This window comes from Gadus morhua, chromosome 22 (assembly GCF_902167405.1).
Source record: "Gadus morhua chromosome 22, gadMor3.0, whole genome shotgun sequence".
Classification (NCBI taxonomy): domain Eukaryota; kingdom Metazoa; phylum Chordata; class Actinopteri; order Gadiformes; family Gadidae; genus Gadus; species Gadus morhua.
In genome coordinates this window covers 11,346,103-11,370,072 of record NC_044069.1, presented here as the reverse complement: position 1 = coordinate 11,370,072, position 23,970 = coordinate 11,346,103, and the positions used below count along the sequence as shown (strand labels likewise).

Sequence of the window (23,970 nt, the reverse complement as noted above, 5' to 3'; positions counted from 1 at the left end):
TCTTGGCTTTCCATACTCAGAAAGCTCGGCCCTACTGAGCAGCTCCTTCTGGAATATGAGGTTGGCAGTTTGTAATAGTCTTAACATTATTGAACTGCTCTGGTAGATCAATTTTAATGGGCGACGTTCATGTAAAATGTATATTTCATCATGATAGGATTGTAGAACTGACTGCCCCCTTCCAGGCATTGACGGTTCATGGATGGAAGTCTTGCCTGCAGGAAGTAGCAGCAGATCCCGTGAATCCATTAATTAAGATGGCTGAGTTCAGTTGTACTTCTCGGGTGTGTACAGCAGCTGGACAGACTCCAGGGTGGAGGGGACAAATCCATCCCTGTCCCAACCGCCATCTGTTCCAGCTTTGCCTACTCATGGCCAGTGAATACTTTTTAGTTTAGATTTTTTTGTTCATTGCACAATACTTGGGCAGTACTTTCGGTGGACTAACAGCACATCTGGAGCTTTAATAAAGTAGTAAATAGTGAATTGATATATATATTAAAAAAAAAAAGTACGGTACGTTTCCATGGAGAGCCCAACCAGTGGCAGTTGAACCCAGGTCTCCACAGCTGGTAACCAATAGCACTCTCGAATGCGCTGGTATAATCTGGAGGTTTCAATTGACTTTACCATTGACGTCGCATCGTTATGTTTCCAAAATAACATTAGGTTTCCATAGAGGCTGCACTCGACAGGAGTTGAGCCCATGTCTCCAGAGAGGATCTCCAGCAGCGTGTATCTGCTGCGCCACCGTGATGCCACCTGTGATTGGTCAGGGATTCTAATTGACATTGTAATCCACATGGCATTGCTATGGTTCCACAAAGACGTCACGATGTTGGGTTTCCATGGAGACCGCCCTTAGCAGTAGCCTAATTGAGCCAAGGGCCTGATAACCAACAGGCCTATTTGCTGCATCAGCTATGCTATAAGGTGAGGATACGATGAATGAATTCACGAATAACAATTTCTTTAAAATAACTGACTTTAATATTGCTGTTATCCCGTATTCACTCGGGAAGAGAGAGCTGATGTTTGTGTTGTCTGGACTCTGTTGATGTGTCGACAACAGTTTTACTCCCAACACAGGTATGGCTGTACCCTCCGCGTCCGTTAATGAGATGAAGCCTATTTAGATCTCCAGATAATCTCTTGCAGGACAGGAAAGCGGGGCGGGGGGGTTGTAAGGAGTCATTAGTCTATCTCATTAAGCGACCAAGCAAGCAGTTCATGAAACAACACTCCAATTGGTGGTGGTGCACTTCACAACAACACTTGGACTATAGCAGTGCCATTTCCCAGGTGTGTATGAGAGTCTGATAAAGACTGTCAAATGTTATTATAAATATATGCTATCTTTTTATTTTCCATCTCATCTGGTCATTTTATTCGACACTAAAGAATCTTTAACACAAAGTTAAATGCGTTTTAAGTGTATTTGAACAATATCTTTATGTATTTATTTTCAGATCCCCAACGCCTGGGAGCGACATTGCTGTCATCAAGGCATCCCGTATTGCGGTGTGATACTTTGGCACCTCCAGACGACCTTCGGAAAGGGGTACCATCCATCCGAAGTGCCCCCAAGTCGCAACCTCCAACCTGACCAGAAGTCTTCCACTATGGATTCCATGAAGTCCCTGGGGGCCCCTTTTGCCAGCTGTGTTTACTGGGCCAACCCCGGCAAGAAGACGCCGTCCGTCCGCAGAAACAGCTTCACGCGTAGGAAGAGCATCGGAGCGCGTCGGATGTCCCTTCCCGGCAAGGGCATCGGCCGACGGAAGTCTCTGCCCTGTAGGCCTAGCCAAAAGGTCCCAGAGTCCTGGCTCACGGTGTACCAGGCTGACCTCCAGAAGGAAAGGTATGTAGCTCATTTATATATAGCTGTCTGTTTATTTTATCTGCATACTGGTTACATTGAAACATGTTAATAAACACAATTTGAATCTAATATTGACTTACACTAGAGAATAAAAGGGTTCTATCTATCCAGACAATTTGATTTATCGCTTTTCTGTGACCTGTGGCCACTCAAAGCATGTATCAATTGATGCCTCATTCACCCATTCATACACACATTCTGGGTGGTGGCATCCATGCAACATTCAGCAGGTCTGGCTGTTGTCACTGGCATAACTACAGTGGGGGTATACAAGCCCTCTCCTATTGGGATTATTGTTATTTGAGGCCAAGTAAAATCACATTCCAAATTGGGACGTGCCCCAGCATTGGTTCATCGAGGACTTTCTACGGACAACAAATCCATTATACTTTTGGCATAATTGGACATATTAATGTATTAAACCATTTAATACATTAATATGTTTACTTGACTGCTAAAATATAATTCTTTTACTAGTCTCTTCAATTATTGGGGATAAGCCTCAACCGCAAGTAGGTAAGCCATTTGATTGCGTGTTTGTGTGTGTGTGTGTGTGTGTGGGTACAGACCTTGCGTTGCTAAAGATGTTCCACGTCTTTGAAATTGTATTTTATAGGAAACGACAGCAAGCAGTGCTGGCCAAGAAGAACGCAGAGAGGTCCATCGGAAAGACCCACTTCAGGAGCCAGCACTGTCTTCCAAGGGTAGGCTGAGAATCGAACACACAAAGGATGAGTTTCAGTGTTATAATTACAGGAAAACTTAAACCCATACAAATAACATATGGAAAAGGGTGTTATGAATAGAGCTTGGTTCAACACTTTACTGGTTTTTATCAGGACAGGTGGTCATCCCAACCCTCAATCAGAAAAGGTGTCTAAACAGAAGAGGGCTCAAGGCATTTGTTAAATTTAGAGAGTGTGCAGGGACTAGCTGAGACAGGATGTTTGTTTCATCAGCCTTCCTGGGTGACACAGCAGCCAGTATGTGCCAGAACCGTGGCAATGGAGTGGTTGGGACTTTGGCCAGGACACCAGGGCGCCTCTGCTCTTGAGTGCCATGGGATATTTTGTCTGAGTCTCTGTGTCTGTCATGGGCCAATTATATAGGCCAGAGGGATGAGCACCCCCTACTGGCCTTGGCCTCCCAACATCTCTCCCAGCACTGTTTGGTCTACCATCCAAGGATGGACCCTGCTTAGCTTCCAGAGAAACCCTGCAATATAATACACGCTTACAGGTGGACTCCAGACGTTGGGGATCAAACAAACAACATCTGGCAGTCAAACATCCGTCTAAACACATCCAGAAGACGAAGACGAGGCACTCTACTGAATAGTTGGGTGTTTAATCCTTTATTTCTGTCTTTTTGCTTTACAATGCTCTTCTGTAGAAGCCCAGCAACCCAGCCAGAAAGCCTGCATCCAAGCGCAACCAAAAGTCATTATTCGGGGCCTTCCAGGGCCTCAGCCTGGATGGGGCTATGGGAGGTGGGCGGGGCGCGGCTGCCAGAGCCTCCGCTGGGGGAGACCCGTGCAAAGTTATGTAAAGTTAGCAAACGGCTTCCCAGACACCAGGATTTCATGAGGGTTTAAGTACTTCAGCAGAACAAGCAATGCTGGTGATCCCGAACTGATTGAGAATTCCTGATAGATTCATAAGCATGTTGACATGTAAAGACCCTATATTAGTGAAGCAATAGCAGTTGTAAAATAGTTGTATTTTAGTTTGTTGCTTTGAATTTACAAGCTTTTTTCTGCCAAATGAATGTTTTAATAAAGATGAATGACATGTTTAAGCCTAACTTTCATCCTGAATTTCTATTATATTGCTATGACAGTTAGTCCTTAATCACACAAAGTCTGTTGGCATGGATTCTGTGGCAGGAACCAGGCATCACATCAATATAAACATGTAAAAACCGTACAGGATCGATTAATTAAACAACCGAGGTGAAAAAAAACACCTAGTATTTATTTAACAGCACTAAAGGTTACATTCTAACATCCAGTACTAATCGAGACACCCGACAAGTATTGCATTATCGCCATTTGTTTTATGTTGAGCTGCTTTGGAGTTCAAGGAAACGTAGTGAAATCCAACCATAAATGAATATTCCGCAAGGTTATCTGCACACACATATCTCATGGTTTCAGAAAAATACATTTAGTAAATACTGTCACCTTCACTACGATGCCATCCCAATTCACATTCATGGAACCATATCCTGTGGCTTTTTGAATATTCCATCTCCCACTCATCTCGTAGAACACGTCAAAATAGGCTTTACACGCTTTATTATGAAAGGACATCCCACAGAAATCAAGACAAATTACAGTGCGATAGGAGAAATGATTACTGAATAACCGCGCCCCCCACTCCCTCCTACATTTGTGCCAAATGTCATCATGCTCTCATACAGGTTCCACATTCACAAATGTGTACAATAAAAAAAAATAGAAACCTCAAAAAACTAAATTTCTTAAGAGGGGGGATGGATGGGGGGGTAAATTGTCACGTAAACAGCTGCATGGCGACTGAAGACCTTCCTGCAGACAGTGGTGGTGGTGGCGGCGGCTTTGGAAGTTATAAAACGATGTTTCACTCTCTCTGCTCCATCTTGACTTTGGGGGGCTTGAGGAAAGACCGATTCTTCTTCTCCTTTTTCTTCCCCTTGGACTGGAAGGTCCTCCAACTGTCCACGCGACCGTCCCTCGTTTCCTGGTTAACAAGCATTATAAATCCATATCATCACACTCAAATGACTATCTTATCTATAGATCTATCAATCTAGATAGATCTATAGATCTATAGATCGATCGATCTATTTATGTATCTATCTGTGTGTTGAGGATTCCTGCAGAAACACACCTCAAAGTTCTTTTGCCACTCTCGGTCTCTCTTTGCTTTTTCTGCCGTCTCGATCTCTTCTTCTCTCGCCCTTTTCCTGGTGGAAATAGACAGCAAAAGATGAATGCATGACCCAACGACAATATGTTGTCTCAGTTAAACAATCACACTATTGTTACCCGATATCTTTAGCATTGGCTAAAGCCAACATCGGCCGAATGCAATGCAAAGGGAGAGGATGCGTTGACATTTGCATACAAATATCTCACGCTTTATAATCTGCTTACTTTAATTATTAAGATGTATCCAAATGGAAATGACACGCATTCAAATTAGGATTACACACATCCAAATTAAGCCAGCATTGATAGTGGCACTCTTCACAGTAGTTTATAAGGAAGCCATTTAGTTCAAAGGGGTTCCATTTTAAATAAAGGGGCACACAAAACACTTGGGCTTTACCTTTCATGCATATCCTTTGCTTCCCTTTCCTTCCTCTTAATCTCCAGCTCTGCAAAAAGCTTCATGGTCTGCTTGTATACAGCCTGTCTGAACTGGAAAGGAAAGGAACACGTCAGTGCATTGTAATTAAAAAATACATAGATATATTAAACCTATATATATTTAGACAACATTTTCTATTATTAAAGAAAATTATATATATTTTTTCTTATTCACATAAATATCATCCACATATTATTCACATACCAAATTGAAATTGTAGAATACAGTCTCAATTCAGTTTTTTTCCCAATTAAAACCATCAGAAGTCGATTTGGGCGGAGAGCCTAAAGAGGGAGATGGGATTGCATTACCATTTCTGGGTCATCCTCCTCCACAAACACTGGCTTGCCATCCTTCTTCAGCTGTTTCTTCTTTTCCTTCATCTGTTTGGTGCACAGGACAGCATCGTCGTGTTTACATCAAGTCACCATGTGAATGCTAACTTACAGGGTGAGATCTGCCCTACGAGTATCCCCGAATAGGAGTGCTCCCTCACCGTATGCTCTATATACTCCCTCCCAGCACTGATGACGTCCACAGCCCTCTTCTTCTGCTCGGGATCCAGAAGGTTTTTGTATGCCTTGTCCACAGCTAGAGCGAGACAACAAACAAATGTCACTTAATACATTTTAAATTGTACAATGGTTAGCCCCATTTCAATAAAAATATTCCCCATTATACGATGCTGTGGAAGGTGATTTTGTGAATTTAACCTTTAGTTTCAGATTGTATAGACGGTAATATACTGGCTGAGGATAAGGATATCCATGTGCATGTCCTGATAAATCCATTCTGAACATGGAAAGTAGATAAAACACTAGATTTGCATTTAAAGTCAATGTTTTCATTGGGTAGTATATAATGGAGTACATAATACATAATAACAACATGCCGTGTTGGAAATGGCTAAAGAAAGACCCACTAAATTACCATACCATCTCAACTCCTGCAGTCCCAGAAATACAGGCTGGATACCTGAAATCCATTATGAGAAAACCAGAAAGGACTTCTACCTTCGAATGCTTTCTGTGCTCTGTCTGGGTCATCTTGGTTCTTATCAGGATGTACCAAAATGGAGAGCTGTATACAGAAAGGAAGCAGATATTAAAATGTGAATAGGAATTGCAATTTGTTTGCTTTCTCTATTTCCAAAATGAGTGTGGTACATTTTGTCCAGCGAAATCGAGGAATCTGCTAGGGTGTCTGGAGGTAGATTTCTTACCGCGCGGAATCTCTTCTTCAATTCAGTATCAGTTGCCTCGGGATCGATTTGCAACACCTGAAAGACAGTCATTATTTTAGTATGTATAATATATATTTATATAAAACAAATACATACTCACACACCATTATCATCATCATTTGATAAAAGAATGCCAGTCTTACAACAGTCTAGTATAACTAAACCTAACCGATGTAAATACCACCTATTTCATACTGATATTCCAAGCCGTTTATGTCACCTGCAAAAGGTGATCAATGATGACCCAGTTACCTCAAATGGGTTTAGGTTGAAATAGGAGGCTCCAGGCCTGAGGAGTCTATCTATTTGCTGCGTGGAGGTCAACACAGAGTCCCGCTTTTCTATCTGCTTCACCTGAGACGCAGAAACACAAACACAATTAAATCGTTAGCCAGTCTATCTATAGTATAGCACCAATCAATAAAGACTCACTCTTGAGGTCTCTCTAAAGGCAATAATGAAAGGGACCCAAGAGCAAATCGTGTTCATTACAACATAGCAGTATGGATATTCTTTTGTTTTTTGAAGCATCGCGTTTATATTAATAACCGTGACATTATGCACCTCATTGAAAACGTTTCATGTGTTATCATGTGAATCGATACTAGGAGGCAATTGAGACACATGATAGTCAATTGCTGATTATTAATGTTTGACAAACTGAACATAGGTATCCACATACGTAACAAAAATAAACATACGTATCCAAACAGTTAACCATTGAGCGGGTCAAATGTGTGGCATGTGAACATGTTTTTACGTTATTCTGCACTGCTATCGTTAGCCAACATTTCGTTAGCTGATGTTGAGGAAAGGCTTTACAAGCAAAGCATTTAAAACCGCGTCAAATCTCAGACGTAATCTTAAGTACTTAATCAAAATAACGGTAACAGACATTTTTATTTAGAATGTTTTATCACCTCTGTGTAAAAGTTTTGAAATAAATCATCCGAGGAGCTCGGAGCTGAGGGCTCTCCTCCGGCAGCCGCCATCTTGTCCCGGGTTTACATCTGACGTAGGAGGTTGTCACGTGACTGGCTAAGTTCCTTCTTTAAATGTTTTGAAGCATAAGATTACGTGTACGATATGCCCTTTATAGTTAAATAATAATTAAACTATTTATTATATTTTAATTATAATTAAAATATAAATTGGTTCGTTTTATCGATTTATGTTTGATTTGGGAAAAACATTTCTCTGGTATGGATTTATCGTTTTTTCCATGTGGGCGGGGCCAGTTGGGCAAACATTTCCGGTTCCTTTATAGTAAGTTTTTATTTTCGTTGCAAGCATGGATTTAGATAGAAAATATGTGAAAGCATATTAAATAAGCCTACTACAATAAAACCTAAAGCGAATATACAAGAGATCTCACCCGTTTTCATAGGGTCACATGGCGAATATAGTATATTCTCAGTCATATTTTGTGTGAACCAACATGACATTTGATTGTGCTTTTTGGGATAATTATCGAAATTAATTAACATTAGTCCACAGGGTCGTCTGTTAAAATTAAGGGTATTTTTTGGAGATGAAGAATTGCTCTCGACTTGAGTTGGTTGGTCAGATTTATGTGGGTTTCATAGCCTACAGTAAGGTTTAGGTGCCCCAAAGAACCATAGCCCAGAGGACTATGAATCACATCACCATCAATTGCAAATCGTAGTTTTCTCGTTTGCAGCAGACTGGCAATGCATAAAATACGTGTATATTTTTCTTTCATAAATGTGTTGGTGTAGGAAAGCAACAATGTCAGGATTGTGTTATGTCTCAGACCATGTACATCATCCTTGCTCTCAGAAATAGCCGATTTAAAAAAGGGATGTGCGCGCTCCACCTCCACCCATTTGTATTTTAATTATAATACTAATGTCAGTTACTTCCAAATTGAACTAGAATTGCGGATGGCACTTGATAAAAAATAGGTGGGTATTGCTCCTAATCCTTAACCCTAACCCAGACAAATATCTCATGTGGCCCATACAAAACAACCACGACATCTCAAAAGTTATGCGTATCAAAATGAATGGAAATACTCGAAGAGAACACCCTTACTGCACAATTATCAAGCTCCTTATTGCTTTATTTGTTTAGCTTCGAGGAATAGCTAAAATTACACCCGGCCTACAACTATTGCTGCCGAGGTCATCCGTCTTCGTGATCCTTCCAATCAGCGTACAGGGTGGTGTTTGTGTGTGTGTTCTGGTGGTGGAGTATCAGGGTCCAGCCTCCTCCTCCTTCCCCTGTCACACGCAGCCTTCGGTCCATCCCCATGACGGTCCTTGCTGCCCTCCGCTGGTAACTGCAGTCAGGAGGAGTGCATGATCTACGTCAAACAAGCAAAAAGTTTCAAATCAATACTTAAGAATTAGGTGAAGGTTTTTATTTTTGGAAATTTTATGTATGAATGTTCAGTTTGTATGAATTACATTCCTGCACTATTTTTTTCTTGAGCATGAATCTTAGTGAATTTTGTTCTACATTTTAATTTGGAAATGCAGACAATCCCCATTAAATCCCTTTGGAAAAGTAAATCACTCACCATATCTTGTGTTGGAACGCTGCAAACAAAGCCTGAACACCAAGTGCCCGACCGCCTACAGGGACTCATGGACGTCTGGGACCCGGAGTTCGTATTGCACTCATAAGTCTCCCGGGTCACATGTCATCCGTAGTCAAGCTGTTCCTAAAAGCAGAGGGCACACAGTGAGTATTTATACAACCCATCTTGGGACAGTCATCTTCATTGCATTGTGTAAGGTCTGACGAGGAATATTGTTTAAAGTAACTCGATTTAATGTGTTTATATCCATACATTCAAGATTTAAAAACATAGGTCAAAAACAATGGAAATTTTCACATGTTAAAGCTCAGATAGCAAATACCTTACCAGTTAATGTGTTCCACTCTTGTGAACTCTGAGTCATTCACATGGATCTAGGGCAGCCTCCATACTGTCTGGTAACAAGAGGCAACATATAAAGACACAAATCTAATTGAAATACTTGTGACAGAATAACTTAGTTTGGTTTGGTAGTTTGAATCTTGTAATGGCATGTGAGGCTTCATACTTCCACATTGCTTAATGCCAGGATTTTTACAGGAGTCACGACATCCATCCATCCATCCTGCATCTCATTCTCTCACAGACACACCCCTTATTTTAGCCACCTAGTGCCATCTAGTGGCTGTACAGATTAAAACATATTTTGAGGCACCGTCTCACGTCTGAATGAATTAACCCCACTACAAGTAGAATAATTTAAAATATGTTGAATTATTCACAATCCAACGCACAATTGTAGTAACCCTCTCCATAACTAAGCCATCACTGGGATCACAGAACGGGACTGTCTTTGCTGCACTGTGCCCCAATGCTACACCTAGTGGTGAAAACAGGCCATGGATATTTTGCTCCTTTGTAAGCTGGATGACTAGGGCAGTTCTCCAAATTATTATTGCTAGGGTATCGCGCCCCTACCCAAATCCCCGCCTGTCCGCTTTCTGCTGTCGGATCCGACCTCATGACCCAACCGAAATCGCTGAAACAACGCTAGACGCTGAATCGTTAGTAGAGGAACAATGGCGTCTGCTAGTTGTTTTGTTGTTCACAGCCAGTGATTAAAGAGTAAGCAGCAGGGTGAGGAGGAGAAGGTACTCTGTGCAAGGCGAGCTCACCCTCGAGTACCGCTCAGGGGAGTTCCTCACGCTAGCCGTGCCGCACTCTCAATGATGCTCCACCTGCGCAGGTTGGAATAAGAGGACAGAGACATCAAACAAAGCACACAGGGACATCAATGTACCAAGAGGCAGATGCTACAAGCGCTGTGCTGAAGGGGTGGGTTTGGGGAAGGGGTGGGGGGGACAGGGTTAGATGAGCAACTGCTAAGCCTCATGAGCACAGATATATACACACAGAAGAATTTTAACCCTTTTTTGAAAAAAAACTCATTAAAAGAAAAAGACAAATCTTTAATGGCGTAGAGAATTCTAACCCCTTTGAATTAGTGCCTTTCAAGAGGAAAAATAGCAAATGGCAAATAATTGTAAAATATGGTTCTTCAGTGGTTTGGTGATGATTTTGGTGCTTCACTGGGGGTCCATTCAGCGGTCAAAGCTTGTGTTTAACTGGAATCAATGGAAATCCAATGGGACCGAACTCTTTAATAGGTCTGGAATGTACCTGGAATGTAGGCTACATGGATTAGGTGTGTGTAGGAGGAGTAGAGGCAGATTCAAGTGGCATGCAGAGGACAATAAAGGGTTAAAATCCTGTATTTTTAATCAACATTTCACCCAGCCACCACCCAACTTTTCCACGTCCAGATTGTTTAATTTTAGCGAGTCTTTGTTTGAACTTTGAAGCATTGTTTACTAGAAAATCTCCATCAAAATGTGAGAATTGAGGTAGAAATTCAAATCAAATACTGAATGACTCCATTCAATTTGAGGTATCTTTGACAATTGACTGATACTCAACTGAGTTTTATTGAAACTGAACAAAACGTAGAAGTTATAAATACAAAGAACATCAAAGAACAAACTGCTATGGCTCTTACGTAAGCCAAACCAAAAGCCTATAATCGGGCAAGTTCAAAGAATACATAGGAAGTTGTATCAGTTTAAAAAACACATGTGGTCTACCTCTAGAAATGCTACGCATACACATTACAAAACTTTGATTCCTCCTCTCCTCCCGTGGATTCTTTTCTCCACCACAGCAAAAACAAAACAAAAAATATCAAGCGCTAACCATATGCATTTATTTACAAGCAAGTCCCTAAGCCACTATGAAACCACGAATAGATGGGTTACAAGAAGGGGAGGACAGGGAAGGAGCGTGGACACATACTTCCTGCAAGGCAATATACGATGATTTAATGTCCCTTCAGACTTTTGTAAAATGAACGTCCGTGTTTGGATATTTTTTTTTTTGTCTTTTTGTAGTGTTCATTGTTGGCTTTAAAAGAATGAGGAACAAACAGTAAAAGTGTTTAGCTCAGGGAATTTTTTTCTTTTTTTTTTAAACACATGTCCAAAATGTAACCGCAAGGAGTAAGAAAGGATTCAGCAAAACGGTTACGCTCACTTCTTCAGCCAAAATGCTTTCCAGCCAATCAAGAGGAGCCAATTCTGGGATCCGTCCATTTTTCAGGGATAATATATATATTTATATATTTGTTTCTTTTTTCGATGAGGAACGAAGAATAAAAAGTCAATCAAAAAAATTGGGGCCCAATCTCCTGATTTTTTTTTTCCTTTTTGTTCTTTTCCTTTTTTTTGGATTTTGTTTGTTTGTTTGTTTTGTCACTTACTCTGACAAATACCTGTCGGCGCGTCTACTTCCACTGCTGCCCATAGGAATCCTGTGAAAACTCCAGGGTGTCATTACTGTAACCATAGTTACCGGAATAGTCGGCACCCTGCTGCAGGGGCTGCTGGGCGATGGGCTGGGACCCCCAGTTCTGCTGGTTGTTGGTCTGCCGGCGCTTCGAGTCGGGCTGGTTGAACACGTCCGCCTTCCTCTTCCCGCCAACGTTACCGCCGCGGTTGCCCCTGGCGCCACGGGGGCCGCGGCCCCTCTGCGGCTGGAAGGGGGCCCCGCGGCCTCCTCTGCCGCCCCGGGGCCCTCCGATGGGGGGCCCCCGCTGTGCGTAGCCCCCCCGGCCCCGCGTGGGAGGGGCCCCCCGGGCCCTGGGCGGCGGCGGCCCCGCCCGGCCGGGACGCGACCCCCGGCCCCTCATGCTGTACATGTCGTCGTAGCCGTAGTAGGGGTCCTCGTAGCCGCCGCGGTAGTCGTGGTAGTCGTAGCCCCCGTAGTAGTCGTCGTAGTAGTCTTCGTAGCCGTAGTAGTCGGGTGGGTAGGCGTAGCCCCCTCGGCCGCCGCGGCCCCGGCCCCGGCCTGGGGGGGGCATGCGGGGCGGGGGGTAGTAGTAGTAGTCGTCATACCTGCAGAGAAAGCAACGGGTGGGGGTCGGGGGTCGGGCGACAGAGAGAGAGAGAGAGAGAAAGAAAGAGGGAGAGGAAAACCCGGATTTGACCATGTCCTTATTCAAACTTGGATAAATGAGATAGCTCCTCACCAGACTACAGTAATGGCGACTTCCTTACTCCACTGACGCTGTGGGCAACAGCATCAGTCCAGGGCCAAGCCTGTTGTTTGTCTCAATATATATATCTTTTTTTATCAGAAATTAAACATACCCTTCAAGCAGCAAGCAAAAAACCTTGTTTCAATCAAAAATACTAACATAAACAGTACAAATTCAATGCACCCTCTCTGAAGTGAGCACACAGAAGGTGGGGTTACCCTGTGTTCCTGGTGGTCTGGCGGGCCGCCTGCCTCTCCTTCCTCTTCTTGTCTGGGGGTTTGGCCAGGACTATCTCAATCTCCTCCCCGCCCAGCTCCTTCCCATTCATCTCCTCCATCGCCTGGCGGACCACAACCATTGCAGGAATGAGCCCAAAGGAAACAACACGCGTGGGGAATGGTCGCTTGTTGTTCCGACGTGCCACAGGTGACCCACCTTCACTGCAGAGTCCCGCTCCTCAAAGTGGACGAACGCGTAGTCTTTGAGCTTCTTCACACGCTCCAGCTTGCCAAACTGAGAGAAGGTCTTCTCCAGGAGCTCCTCAGTGACCGGCGTGGCTAGTTTCCTCACAAACAGCACCTTCACCTATACACACACAATCAACACACACACACACACACACACACACACACACCCAGACATTATTTGACATAACAGCCCCGGTTATGACTGTAATGCAACCGTTAGGCCCGTCTATTACGACACCCGTTGTACACCAGCGGTTAACCTGGTGTACAACGGTTAAGTATGAAGAAAAAAACAAAAACAAAGAGTGAGCGCCTCACCTTGGCCATGACATCCGGGTCGGGCTCGGCCACGGGGTCGGCCCACTCCACCGTGACGGGGTTCCCCCACACCTTCACCTTGCCGCTCATGAGGCGGCGGCGGGCCTGGGCGGCCGACTTGTGGTCCTCGTACTCCAGGAAGCAGAAGCCGCGGTTCTTCTTCTTGTCGTCCGGCTGGTGGTACAGGATCACCTCCTGGAGACCCTCTGCAGAGCGAGACAAGAGTAGGGAGGTGGGTTCCACTGGAGAGCGTCTTGAGGCAGTGCAATTACACATTACTCTGCTTGAAATTCAAAATGATTTCAACACGTCGGTTGTTTTGTTAGACAGCAGAAGACCAACCTGTGACTTTGCCAAAGTCTTCCAATATGCTCTCTCTCGTCTTGTTCTTTGGAATGGATCCTACAAACAGCCGATTGTTTGCCACCGATATGCACACTCCCAAGTACTTCCCTGGCCGGATCTCATAGTTATCACACTGGAGAAGGACAGAGGTCAAAGGTCACTCACTGTTGTTCTGTAAAAGATGTGCATGTAGCGAGTTGGAAAACGGGTTGAAATGCGAGTTTAAAACATTTTTGTCTACGATTCTGCGCAGGTTTCCTTAGATCGATTTGTTGCTTTACTTTAATTTTTACAACGAGAAGACAACCCACTGAAATCCGGTAGCATTTCCACGACAATCCTGGTACCTTGTCTAGATCCATTTCAAATCGAATCCGACCGGCTACTCACGAGTTTCACGGCCTCCTGCGCGTCGTCCTTGTTGCAGTAGGTGATGAAGGCGTAGCCGCGGTTCTGGCCAGACAGGGGGTCCATCATTAACCTGAGGTCCCAGATGGGCCCGGCTGTCTCAAAGAGGGGCACCAGCTCGTCCTCGTACAGGTCTCTGGGGATCTTTCCCACAAACACCTGAAGGAACAGGAGCAGTACGGTCGCAGCGATTAGCATCCTCGTACAGGTCCTGGCATGCCATTTGTCTCCTGTGGCGAATGACCAGACATTGGGAAGTGTCCCCGGTCGATTACCTCCGTGCCAACGCCGGGCTGGCACCCCGTGAAGACCTGGGGTGGTGGGGGTCCCCCGTATTTCCTTTGCCCCGTGGTCACATCCAATGTGTATCCAGTTCGATCCAGCAGAGCCTAAAAACAGACAAACGAACGATACCACATAACATAACACGTGTTCAATGATGAGTCAACAGTGACATGTGTATAAGGATGGAATGCAGAGCTACCGGCCTAGTTCAGACTAGGAACTAGGGCTGTCAAAATTGCTCAAAAATGACATTCGAATGTTCGTTTGGAAAAAAATCACGAATTCGAACTATTCGAATATCTGGTTGCCTATTTTACTCAGTTGCCGTCAATATGTCAATAATGCGACAAAACCATGGTTCAAATTAGTGGGATATATATCTATCCTATAAACAGCCCAGTAACGTGGAGGCCTAACAATGAAAAGCCACAACTTTGTATCGCTTGCATTTCACCACCACACCTGCAAGCGTGCAAACTATAGTAATCTGAAGAAGACGCCCGCTTCTGAATGTTACAAAGTATGCTAGTGGTAACGTTCCTTGCTTTGCTTACCATTTATCGAGAAGACCTATTAAAATCGATAAAGAAAAAAATGCATGTCGCCTACGTCTTCCACCATGCCAGCGAAAGGGCCAGCACTACGCACCGTTCGGATTCATGAAAAAAAAGCTGTCTCGGACTTTGCAGAGAACATTGCGTTATAGCAGCTTTCACCAGCCAGACTACTAGCTCCCTGAGCTCTACTTCGGATGCTTATTGAATGGCATAGCCGAGCTGGAATACCTATATCCAAGTACGGAAACCCCGAGGGGATAAAATACATTCGCTCTTCACAATACTAGTCTGTTACACTTGTACCGCGGGAGTGTTTTTTCAAATTCTAATATTATGAGGGACATCGCGAACAGACAGAGGCTCATTCACAAAGCAGATAGAGGCGCTTGTACCACGGGAGTGTTTTTTCACATTCGAATATTAATTTTCACGTTCGAATTCGCGTTTTTGGATACATTTCGAACGAATATTCGAACTTCGAATATTCGTTGACAGCCCTACTAGGAACTGACACTTTTTTGGTTTACCTTGATTTTGGTCTCGTCAGGGCCCTTGGTGGATTCTTGTACTTTGCTTCCTTGCTTTTCCCTCTGCCTATACGTCTTCATGACACCACAGAGGAAAGCACTTTTGTTCTGTGGAAAGATTTTTTGGGGGGGTTTCCCTCCATTATTATATGCACTAATACTGAAAATGCATCAGAAAGCACGCCCCCCCCCCCCCCCCCCCCCCGCCCCCATCCCCTTCTCAGTGAGGACTTTACGGCACCAACCTGAACATGGGACAAGTCACTTTCTTTGAACTGCAGCAGCACCGTGAGGGCCCCTTCCTCGTTGAACTCCCGCAACGCGTCGATCGCCCGTTCATCCAGGTCCTCGTACGCTACCAAGCCTGTCATTAATAATGCACGCATGCATTGTGTGGTCCTTAATGACATATTCATCGTATGCACGAAAATGTAAATGAGACTGTGATGGAATAAAGTTCAGAAGTAACAGCCCACCTGTCTGGAAAATGTTATCCAGGCTCTCCGCTACTTTCAGAGGGAGCCCGGCGTCCAGTAACGTCTGGTAATTCTCCGTGTGCGTGGTCGACACGTCCATCGGTTCATCCTCCTCCTTTGCTAGGGCAGAACTACCGTTCACCTCAGCAGTGGCCATTCTAAAAACAAAAGCAGGGTTGTGCGCTTAATGTAAGAAGTTGTCATAGTTCCGAGACGCGTTTGGCGCTTGATGCCGAGCATGCAATAAATATACATGCAATACAATACGAATGACGCCTCGACCAAGTTTAACATTACCATTAAATTGGAGATACACACGGACAACGGTATGCATTTTTGCTTTTCCCGTCACTAAATAAGGCTATGTCACAGCAGAATTGGATGTGAATATACCAACCAACAGGCACTGTCCCGCCCCCTTTGCATGCAGGTTACTAGCAAACTTAATATTGTCGAATGCATTTACATTCTAGTCTCAATACGCACACAGGTAATGCATTTAAGTACCAATGCACAATGATATCGCGAAAGTCTTTGGTAAATAAACAAACGTGTTCGTTTTCCATCTGATTCAAAGACTAACACAAATATCATTAGCCTGCTAGCTCGTCAGAGAGGCTACAGCGGAGGCCTAGTCGTGCAGAAAAACACCTTTCACAATTCAAATAAGCACGAGTCGTGCAAAACAATAGTTAGCCGTACTTACCTATATCTTATAGAAAATTAACACCACCGTGGAATTAAATATGAAATTCTTGATGCGTGAGATGTTATCAAATCGGTAATATCAATAATACGTGTGGGTCTGCCCACGAGACAGATTTCCAGACAGCGCCGTCGTCGCTCGAACAACGCCACCGCTCGGCGATCATCGCCACCACTCGGGGATCATCGCGAGATTCGGAGGCAGACCTGGGGGGGGGGGGGGGGGGGGTCGTTTTGATACACTGAAAGGCGGGTTTTCACGTGACTCTATTAGGGGTATGCAACTGTTTTATTTTCTACATATTTTTTATTTCGACCAGAACAATGTAGAAAGCTACCCAACGAAATACACAAATTCAAACGGTGAAGAGACACGAACAATGCACTTCAACGTAAATGAGCCATGTGGCAGCATGACATTAAAAACACAATTGATACAAATTAAAAGCTTTATTTTGATTCATATGACATACAATACGGAGTGTTCATATCATATAATAATGATTGGGACTGGTATCAAATCAGCGATGTTTTAAGGTCGTAATGTGGATGATGCCTCGGACTCAGAAAACTCAGTCGTCATGTTTTAGTTTTCTTATTTTCCCGTTATGTCGCTCGATCTCCTGTCGGAGGCGATCGATCTCCTTCTTATGGTGATCGATCTCCTCCTCGTGATGCTTCCTCAGGAGGGCCAGCTGCTCCTTCTCCTTTTGCCTAAATTGGTTGAAAACAACAAATTCATGACAACAATAGTTAGAGGACCAATAACGTGGTCATAACACATGTGTCTGCCAGGACCAGGCGGGTACATTCACATTTACGGCATTTAGCAGACACTTTTATCCAAAGCGACTTACAATAAGTACATTTGTCAGAAGAAAATAGAAACAACCATATATCGGGAAGGATGTTCATAGAACAAGTGCGAATAAGCCCTTACAATTGCTAGGTTAAAACTATTTCCTGCATAGAACAAGATAGCTAGGATTAGATTACACACAATGCTAAGTACTATAATTAAGTGTCAGGACGTACAATATACAACACGTGCGTGCGTTTATTAAGTGGACGTACAAACATACATAAGTGCATAAGAGGGGTGTTTTTAGGAGAGTAGGGGAGAAGGGGTGGTGGGCGGTAAAGGGGAGGCAGTCCAGGTGAAACCTGGACAAGGGAGCCTTGAGTCTGGCGAGCGACTTTGCGGTCCTGACGTCGGCAGGGAGCTTGTCCCACCATTGCGGTGCCAGACTTGACCTTATAATAGAAGTGATTACAAATAGATCAGATACAACCAAGGCGTCCTACCTAAAATACCGTTCTTCCTCTGCTGCTTGTCGCTTTCCAAAAGCTCCTCCGGCCTCTCTCACTGCGCCTCCCCCGCCACCCCCCTTTCCTGCTCCTCCACCTAGTTCCCCGAGCTGTGGAGAAAATGACGTGTTGACAGTATGCAGTGTGTGACCTGGAGATCACAACATATGTGGGACGGGGTGGGACGCACCACCAAGACAGGAACATCAAGTTGTGCTGAGGGCACATATGCGCTTTAATGATCCACTTTATACTGTTGACATATGTAACTAAACATTGTACTCGTTCACTATGTGTTGTCATGCATGCACGGATGAAATAAGCCTAGTAAAGCCTGCATTAAGGAAAGCATTTAAAAAGTGTTTACCCATTTACCTGGTCAGACGCCATCCTAATCTGACTGGACATGTATCCCCTAAAGCTGGACCTAAGTACCAATCTAGCCATTTTCAATTAAATTGATTCAGATCCAAAAGCAAACAGACCTTTCAACACACACCCGATGCGGAAAATATATTTGGTGGTCAGGGCTGTTACTGTAACCGACGTAAACAGCAAGGGACCTAATGAAATGAGCATATCCGCTATGACCCTTTCAAAATAAAAGCGGAACGAGTTTAATAAAAAAGAAACATAAAAAAATATGTTTCTTTTAAAAATAAAAAATAAGTTAAATAAAAAAGAAACATAAAAAAATAACAAGCATTTGACATATACCTACAAAAAACAATTGGAATCGTTTTTTGTAGGGTTAGTTTGTGTGAAAGGTGTGTACATAAAATGTCCATTAGAACTGTATTTGCTTTATAAGTTATAAGCTTTGCATTGATGAAATTGTTGCATTTAAATTTTTGTTTGAATCCGTCTAACTTAAAACTTCATAGTCTACTCACCAATAGGCCAACAATTATGAAATATACCTCTAATTAAGAAAAAGATCTCTTGATAAATAAATATAGATATTATTGGTCTTTAAATTGTGTTCGTATTTGAAGGTGAATATGTTTTATACTCAAACGAACTGATAGGACCGTATGAAATCAAAATGCCCCGTGCTTTTATATTGTAAAACCGGTGCCACTGATGGTTCTGCGGCTGATACTGAATTTATGGTGAGCTTGTTTGCGATGCCATCTAGTGGCAGCAATATAAATTGTGCGTGTGCTTCCTCGTTGCAACTCGCTGTAGTGTGAGTGGCTTTTGGTTCTCCTGATCCGTTCACAGATAGGACTTTGTGCGACACTGTGAACATGCATTCTAAGAATGTAATTCAGACAATTCCGAAATAAAACGCACAAGCAAACTGTTTTTTCATCGTGTTTTATATAATGGTAATTTGTATGTGTCAATAGTTTCATTATATTTAGGTGTCCCTTGCCATTTCATGCGGAAGGCAATTTGGTTGTGTCTTGTACATGGGGAGGTGTTAACAACTGTTCTGCACAGTACAAACATTATTGTGGTTTTAACCTCTGGTGGTTCTTCTATGATGAATGAATTAATGACCACTAATCTTTCAAGTGCTGGAGAGAGCACACACACACACACACACACACACACACACACACACACACACACACACACACACACACACACACACACACACACACACACACACACACACACACACACACACACACACACACACACACACACACACACACACATGACAGAGCTCTGTCTGTTCAGGCCTCGCTCTGTGTCATTGTTGGGACTCAGCAGAGGGGATGGCCAACTTCTGTGTGTACAGAGGTGCATCCTCAAGACCACACCATGCGTTTACCAATGGCCGTGACGGTGGGGATGGCCTTTCCGGTGGAACAGGGTCATGTACGCTTTTATAAATCAGTGATCTTGAGGTAACTGTGACGAGGCCGGTTTACATAACACGGGCATCCGGGCGTCATGAATGTAACCTGACCCAAATGTTTTGGGTTTGTTTTTCACTGGGTTATGAAAGAAAATAAAATATTAATATTAGCCTTCTCAGCTTCTCTAGAGTTCTGGTATTTTTTATACATGAGGAAGGCCTCTTTCTTTTTTCATTTGAAGGTTCCCGATGTTTCCCAAGGATTGTTTTTCTTCATCCTTTCTCGAGGGGCAGAAATGGTCTGCTCATGCTTCCGCTTGCATGGAATGCATGGTCGAAGCAGTGCCAATCTTTCGACAAATGGTGGCAGTATGTTCTCATGCAAACATAAGCCATCTCTGCCATTTTCAACATTGGAATACAGTGCACTTCCCCATGCAAACAACATTTCTTTCTTTATAATGGACAAAACCCTTTTGTGAAAGATGAGATGTTTAAATATACAGCCAACATAATTCATGCTCATTAAATGAATAGTACATGAGGGAGGTGATCCATGTAGTTGAATCACATCTATTATCTATTATCAGATTGTGATTATTCTGCCTTCATTATACACAGCAGAACACTCCCTGATAATGTTTAATAATTACCCAAAAACCTGTTAGGTAACATAACAGTATCAATAGACTCTCATGCATTTGTTCCCTGCATGCGTGTTCACTTGTCTGAGCGGCTTTGTGAGGTTTTTTAGTGTATGGACTTCCGGTCCACGAGAGTCAGATCCCGCCAATTACCTGCATTTTTTTCAGCGTTGCTTCCCTCGCTGTGCTCAAGTGTTGCCATAGGAATTAGTATCCTGGCAACAGCAGCACCGACCTGAGCAAAGACAAAGTAAGGTCACGCAGAGCTTATGAGAATGTGCAAGATGTCGTTATAGCTCGAGGCTGCTCGTTCATAGCTCACTCATAACATCGTATGCACAGACTCTGTAAGTCTGGTTGGTGCATTACAAATGAAATCATGCAGACTTTATTCAGGCTAGATGACCATTGTGCATGCTATATTACAAAGGACCTGCAACCTGGAAAAAGTGCACAATTATTATTGGTATCATTATTATGATTAATGTTGCTTATTTACAATGCACATTTTTCCTTTCCCACCGTACCGGTCTGGCATACCATATTGGATGAACAACCATTGAAGATAAAGTGTTTTTATATTACATGTAAATACCAGAGGATGAAGAATGATCCAGTGGGCAAAGCGAGAGACTGGCTCATTTAGAAGCAGCCGATGTTATGTGATTAAACTCAACATGCGACAACAGCGCAGCACATCTTGTCATGTTATGAGGCTTTTGTCTGCTGCTGCAGAGACCCATCCCTGCAGATGGCCTTCATAACCTGGTTGGATGTTGTCACTGTTGCCATGGAGACCGCCGGGCCTGTAGAAAAGAACTGAATTCTTTGTGTCTTGTCCATTTCAGGTTAGCCATAGACATTATCGATTTAGAGGCAATGTTCGCTCATCGCTAAAGGGGAATGCTTACCCTTGATTTTTGCAGTGGGAGAGAAAAGACAACTGCCTACAAAACAACAAATATATAATCCATAGCTTCATTCACAAGTTTTATGATGTGAATTTCAAGTAAAGGCTAAGGCTCGGTTCTGAAATGAATTGGAGCCCTCTGAAAAACAATATCTCAAGGGGTTATCTTAAATGAAATTGTGTTTACAAATACCAAAAAATACATATGAATACGTTATGGCATACCATTTATGTTGAATGATTGCGCTACCCAAATTATACAAGCAGTATTTTCTAATAGGTTCCATAATTATGCATTATAACATCATCAAGTTCTAGAGGTAATATATGCACCACATTAGATGACTATTACTTTTCTCCTTCTTTGTGATTTCCTTTCACATAAATCCCCCTAGCATTCCATGGGTGTTGAAGGCAGTCATTACCTCTGACGATCCCCCTGGCGGCGGGGGGAATGGCATGACTCACAGGTGGAATCACCAGCTCTCCGGCCGGCCCTCAGTCTGCTGAAAAAACAGAGAAAAATAAAAGCTTGCTTCCATATTTTCTTTGGTTCTACATAATCAGGACTCAGGAGAAAAGAGTGGAATATAACAAGCGTGTATCCGAGAAACAGAGAGCCAGAGAGAGAGAGAAAACGTATAGGCATGTATGTACATACTAGTCGCCTGAAGGCCAATTAGTGATCATCACTGAAGCCCTAGGAGAGCTTGCTGGCCTCCCGCAGCTGGCCTCCCCAAGTGCTGAATCAATGAGCGGTCCGTGATGGCTTTAAATATGCCTTGATATTATACAGCAACTCTATACTTTCGAGCCAAAACATGCAATGTGTGGCAAACTGAGTCAGCCTCAGTTTGTTGAGATACATACCTTTGGTGTTTATTACACTTCTTGGGTTCAGTTTCTTTTCAATTGCATTGGTGAGTACGTTTAGAAGAGGTCAATAGAGGAAGGGGTTAACCAAACCAGGCAATGATTCATTGGAGTTGGTCTTTTTGTTGGTAGATTTAGTTTAACTTAAATGTCCTCTTTATGCAAGTATTTCTAATTGTAATGGCGGACCAAACTTTTAGAACCACTTTGACAATGGTGGAAAATAAAGACGGATTAAATGCAAGTTAAATTGTCAATGAAGATCTCATCTACTGTTCTGTCACCAGTGCTCTGGGGATCAACTCAAACAATGTTATCAAGCCGTAACAGGAGCTGTGTTCGATTTGGCTCTCTTATACACTCATTCCCTGCACAGTGAGCACTATATAGTACACTATTTAAGGAATAAGAATAGGGGGAACTTGGACACTAATTATGCACCGGAAATCCAATCAGGGTGACGTTCAAGGGCCTTGTTAAATAGTCTTTATGAGCTGCAGCTGGGCCCAGTTGGTGTTGACCTACTGGTTGTTGTAGTCTTTTATTCAGCAGCCCTCTTTATTTGTAGTTGATGCATCAAACTAGAAGGACTGCATCTGCTAGCAACAATAAGTCCTCTTGTGATGCCCCACTACCAATACATAGATGCTTGATGGATGGTCTGATGGATTAATGGTAAAAGGATGGATTTGTAATGGTAGATGAAGGTTAATCTTCATAACAGTGCTTTTCAGCTGAGGGTTCGCCAAATCCATTTGTATTCCCTTTTTCGTTGTGTGCGTTGGTCTCAGCCTCTTTACACCTGCACATTTCATGACATTAAGGCTTACAGGCCGACAGGCACTAGGGATAACGTAATTGCCTCAGGAAGTGTCTCCTCTCGTCTTCTCTCTCAACCAGTGGCAGTCCCAAGGGAAATATGAAGGCCTACTCTCTCTCTCTCTCTCTCTCTCTCTCTCTCTCTCTCTCTCTCTCTCTCTCTCTCTCTCTCTCTCTCTCTCTCTCTCTCTCTCTCTCTCTCTCTCTCTCTCTCTCTTTCTCTCTCACTCTCTCACTCTTCCACCTTGAGGATTAGCTTCTGCCGTTCCTATGGCAACAGCATTCAATTAAGCCACGGCAGAGGAGGGTGTGTTATTGCCAGCAAGGGGCTAATTGATACTGAGTTTCACAACGGGTGGGGGAGGGGGGGATCGCGCCAATGCAAATGTCTCAATGATAACAGTCGACTTTAACGATGCGCAAAAACTCTAACTCAGGCGTGCCTTCACTAAAGCTTGAATATCGTTTAGTTCATTTTGATTGCTTCTAGTTTTGGCTGGCTGATGCAAGTCAGATGCAAGTAAGCATGGTTGTGTGCAGTGCACAGAGATGTCAAAAGATGGACCAATCCCTGCACATCCTTAAAGGGATGATTGAACTAATATCAGTAGCCTAATGGGTGTATTCCTTGTTTAGTAAAATTGTTGTTTAATGCAGAATCTATAAATGTATATTCAGAATCCAAAATCTGTACAATGTAGCAACCTGTGTATTCATACAAAGGCTAATCTATAAAGTATGTATTTTATATGTGTATACACTTTCAGTATGCATACATATTCAATGGTGGTGAATAACATTGGTGTGTAACAAAACAGAAAATGGCGGGCGAAAGCGACACATACAATGTCATTTCTGTCTTTGTGCTTTCTTTGTGTTATGACAACACATCCGTGGAAGGAAGTAATAAAGGGATGTACAGATGTATTGTATTTGATAGGCCTCCTG

General features: G+C 43.2%; 4 protein-coding genes across 7 annotated transcripts; 1 reads left to right on the top strand and 3 right to left on the bottom strand.

The window, feature by feature from the left end:
- Nucleotides 1-830: 830 nt before the first annotated feature.
- On the top strand, nucleotides 831-3,685 carry LOC115535642 (uncharacterized). 2 transcript variants are annotated; one of them, XM_030347021.1, is made up of 5 exons: nucleotides 831-933; nucleotides 1,090-1,302; nucleotides 1,470-1,861; nucleotides 2,499-2,586; nucleotides 3,275-3,685. In XM_030347021.1, the coding sequence occupies exons 2-5, from the start codon at nucleotides 1,231-1,233 to the stop codon at nucleotides 3,428-3,430; spliced, it is 708 nt and encodes a 235-aa protein (XP_030202881.1). In that variant the 5' UTR covers nucleotides 831-933; nucleotides 1,090-1,230; the 3' UTR covers nucleotides 3,431-3,685. The 2 variants fall into 2 exon arrangements, with proteins under 2 accessions (XP_030202881.1, XP_030202880.1); XM_030347020.1 differs by having other exon boundaries at nucleotides 858-933; nucleotides 1,073-1,302.
- A 149-nt stretch (nucleotides 3,686-3,834) lies between these two features.
- On the bottom strand, nucleotides 3,835-7,495 carry dnajc8 (DnaJ (Hsp40) homolog, subfamily C, member 8). Its single transcript, XM_030347019.1, has 9 exons — nucleotides 7,399-7,495; nucleotides 6,731-6,832; nucleotides 6,458-6,514; nucleotides 6,249-6,315; nucleotides 5,732-5,826; nucleotides 5,547-5,618; nucleotides 5,194-5,285; nucleotides 4,753-4,828; nucleotides 3,835-4,602 (listed from the first exon to the last, which is right to left on the bottom strand). The coding sequence occupies exons 1-9, from the start codon at nucleotides 7,468-7,470 to the stop codon at nucleotides 4,483-4,485; spliced, it is 753 nt and encodes a 250-aa protein (XP_030202879.1). The 5' UTR covers nucleotides 7,471-7,495; the 3' UTR covers nucleotides 3,835-4,482.
- A 1,040-nt stretch (nucleotides 7,496-8,535) lies between these two features.
- Nucleotides 8,536-16,826, bottom strand: LOC115535640 (heterogeneous nuclear ribonucleoprotein R). Of its 3 annotated transcripts, none has more exons than XM_030347017.1 (15): nucleotides 16,660-16,826; nucleotides 15,954-16,111; nucleotides 15,723-15,841; nucleotides 15,478-15,585; nucleotides 14,384-14,497; nucleotides 14,091-14,267; nucleotides 13,698-13,833; nucleotides 13,356-13,561; nucleotides 13,006-13,155; nucleotides 12,789-12,910; nucleotides 11,886-12,427; nucleotides 10,157-10,219; nucleotides 9,369-9,436; nucleotides 9,021-9,164; nucleotides 8,536-8,804 (listed from the first exon to the last, which is right to left on the bottom strand). In XM_030347017.1, the coding sequence occupies exons 2-12, from the start codon at nucleotides 16,108-16,110 to the stop codon at nucleotides 10,188-10,190; spliced, it is 1,863 nt and encodes a 620-aa protein (XP_030202877.1). In that variant the 5' UTR covers nucleotide 16,111; nucleotides 16,660-16,826; the 3' UTR covers nucleotides 8,536-8,804; nucleotides 9,021-9,164; nucleotides 9,369-9,436; nucleotides 10,157-10,187. The 3 variants fall into 3 exon arrangements, with proteins under 3 accessions (XP_030202877.1, XP_030202878.1, XP_030202875.1); XM_030347018.1 differs by having other exon boundaries at nucleotides 8,536-8,780; XM_030347015.1 differs by lacking the exons at nucleotides 8,536-8,804; nucleotides 9,021-9,164; nucleotides 9,369-9,436; nucleotides 10,157-10,219 and having other exon boundaries at nucleotides 10,738-12,427.
- Nucleotides 16,827-17,093: 267 nt separating this feature from the next.
- On the bottom strand, nucleotides 17,094-18,546 carry atp5if1a (ATP synthase inhibitory factor subunit 1a). Its single transcript, XM_030347930.1, has 3 exons — nucleotides 18,342-18,546; nucleotides 17,964-18,076; nucleotides 17,094-17,372 (listed from the first exon to the last, which is right to left on the bottom strand). The coding sequence occupies exons 1-3, from the start codon at nucleotides 18,411-18,413 to the stop codon at nucleotides 17,231-17,233; spliced, it is 327 nt and encodes a 108-aa protein (XP_030203790.1). The 5' UTR covers nucleotides 18,414-18,546; the 3' UTR covers nucleotides 17,094-17,230.
- Nucleotides 18,547-23,970: the final 5,424 nt, after the last annotated feature.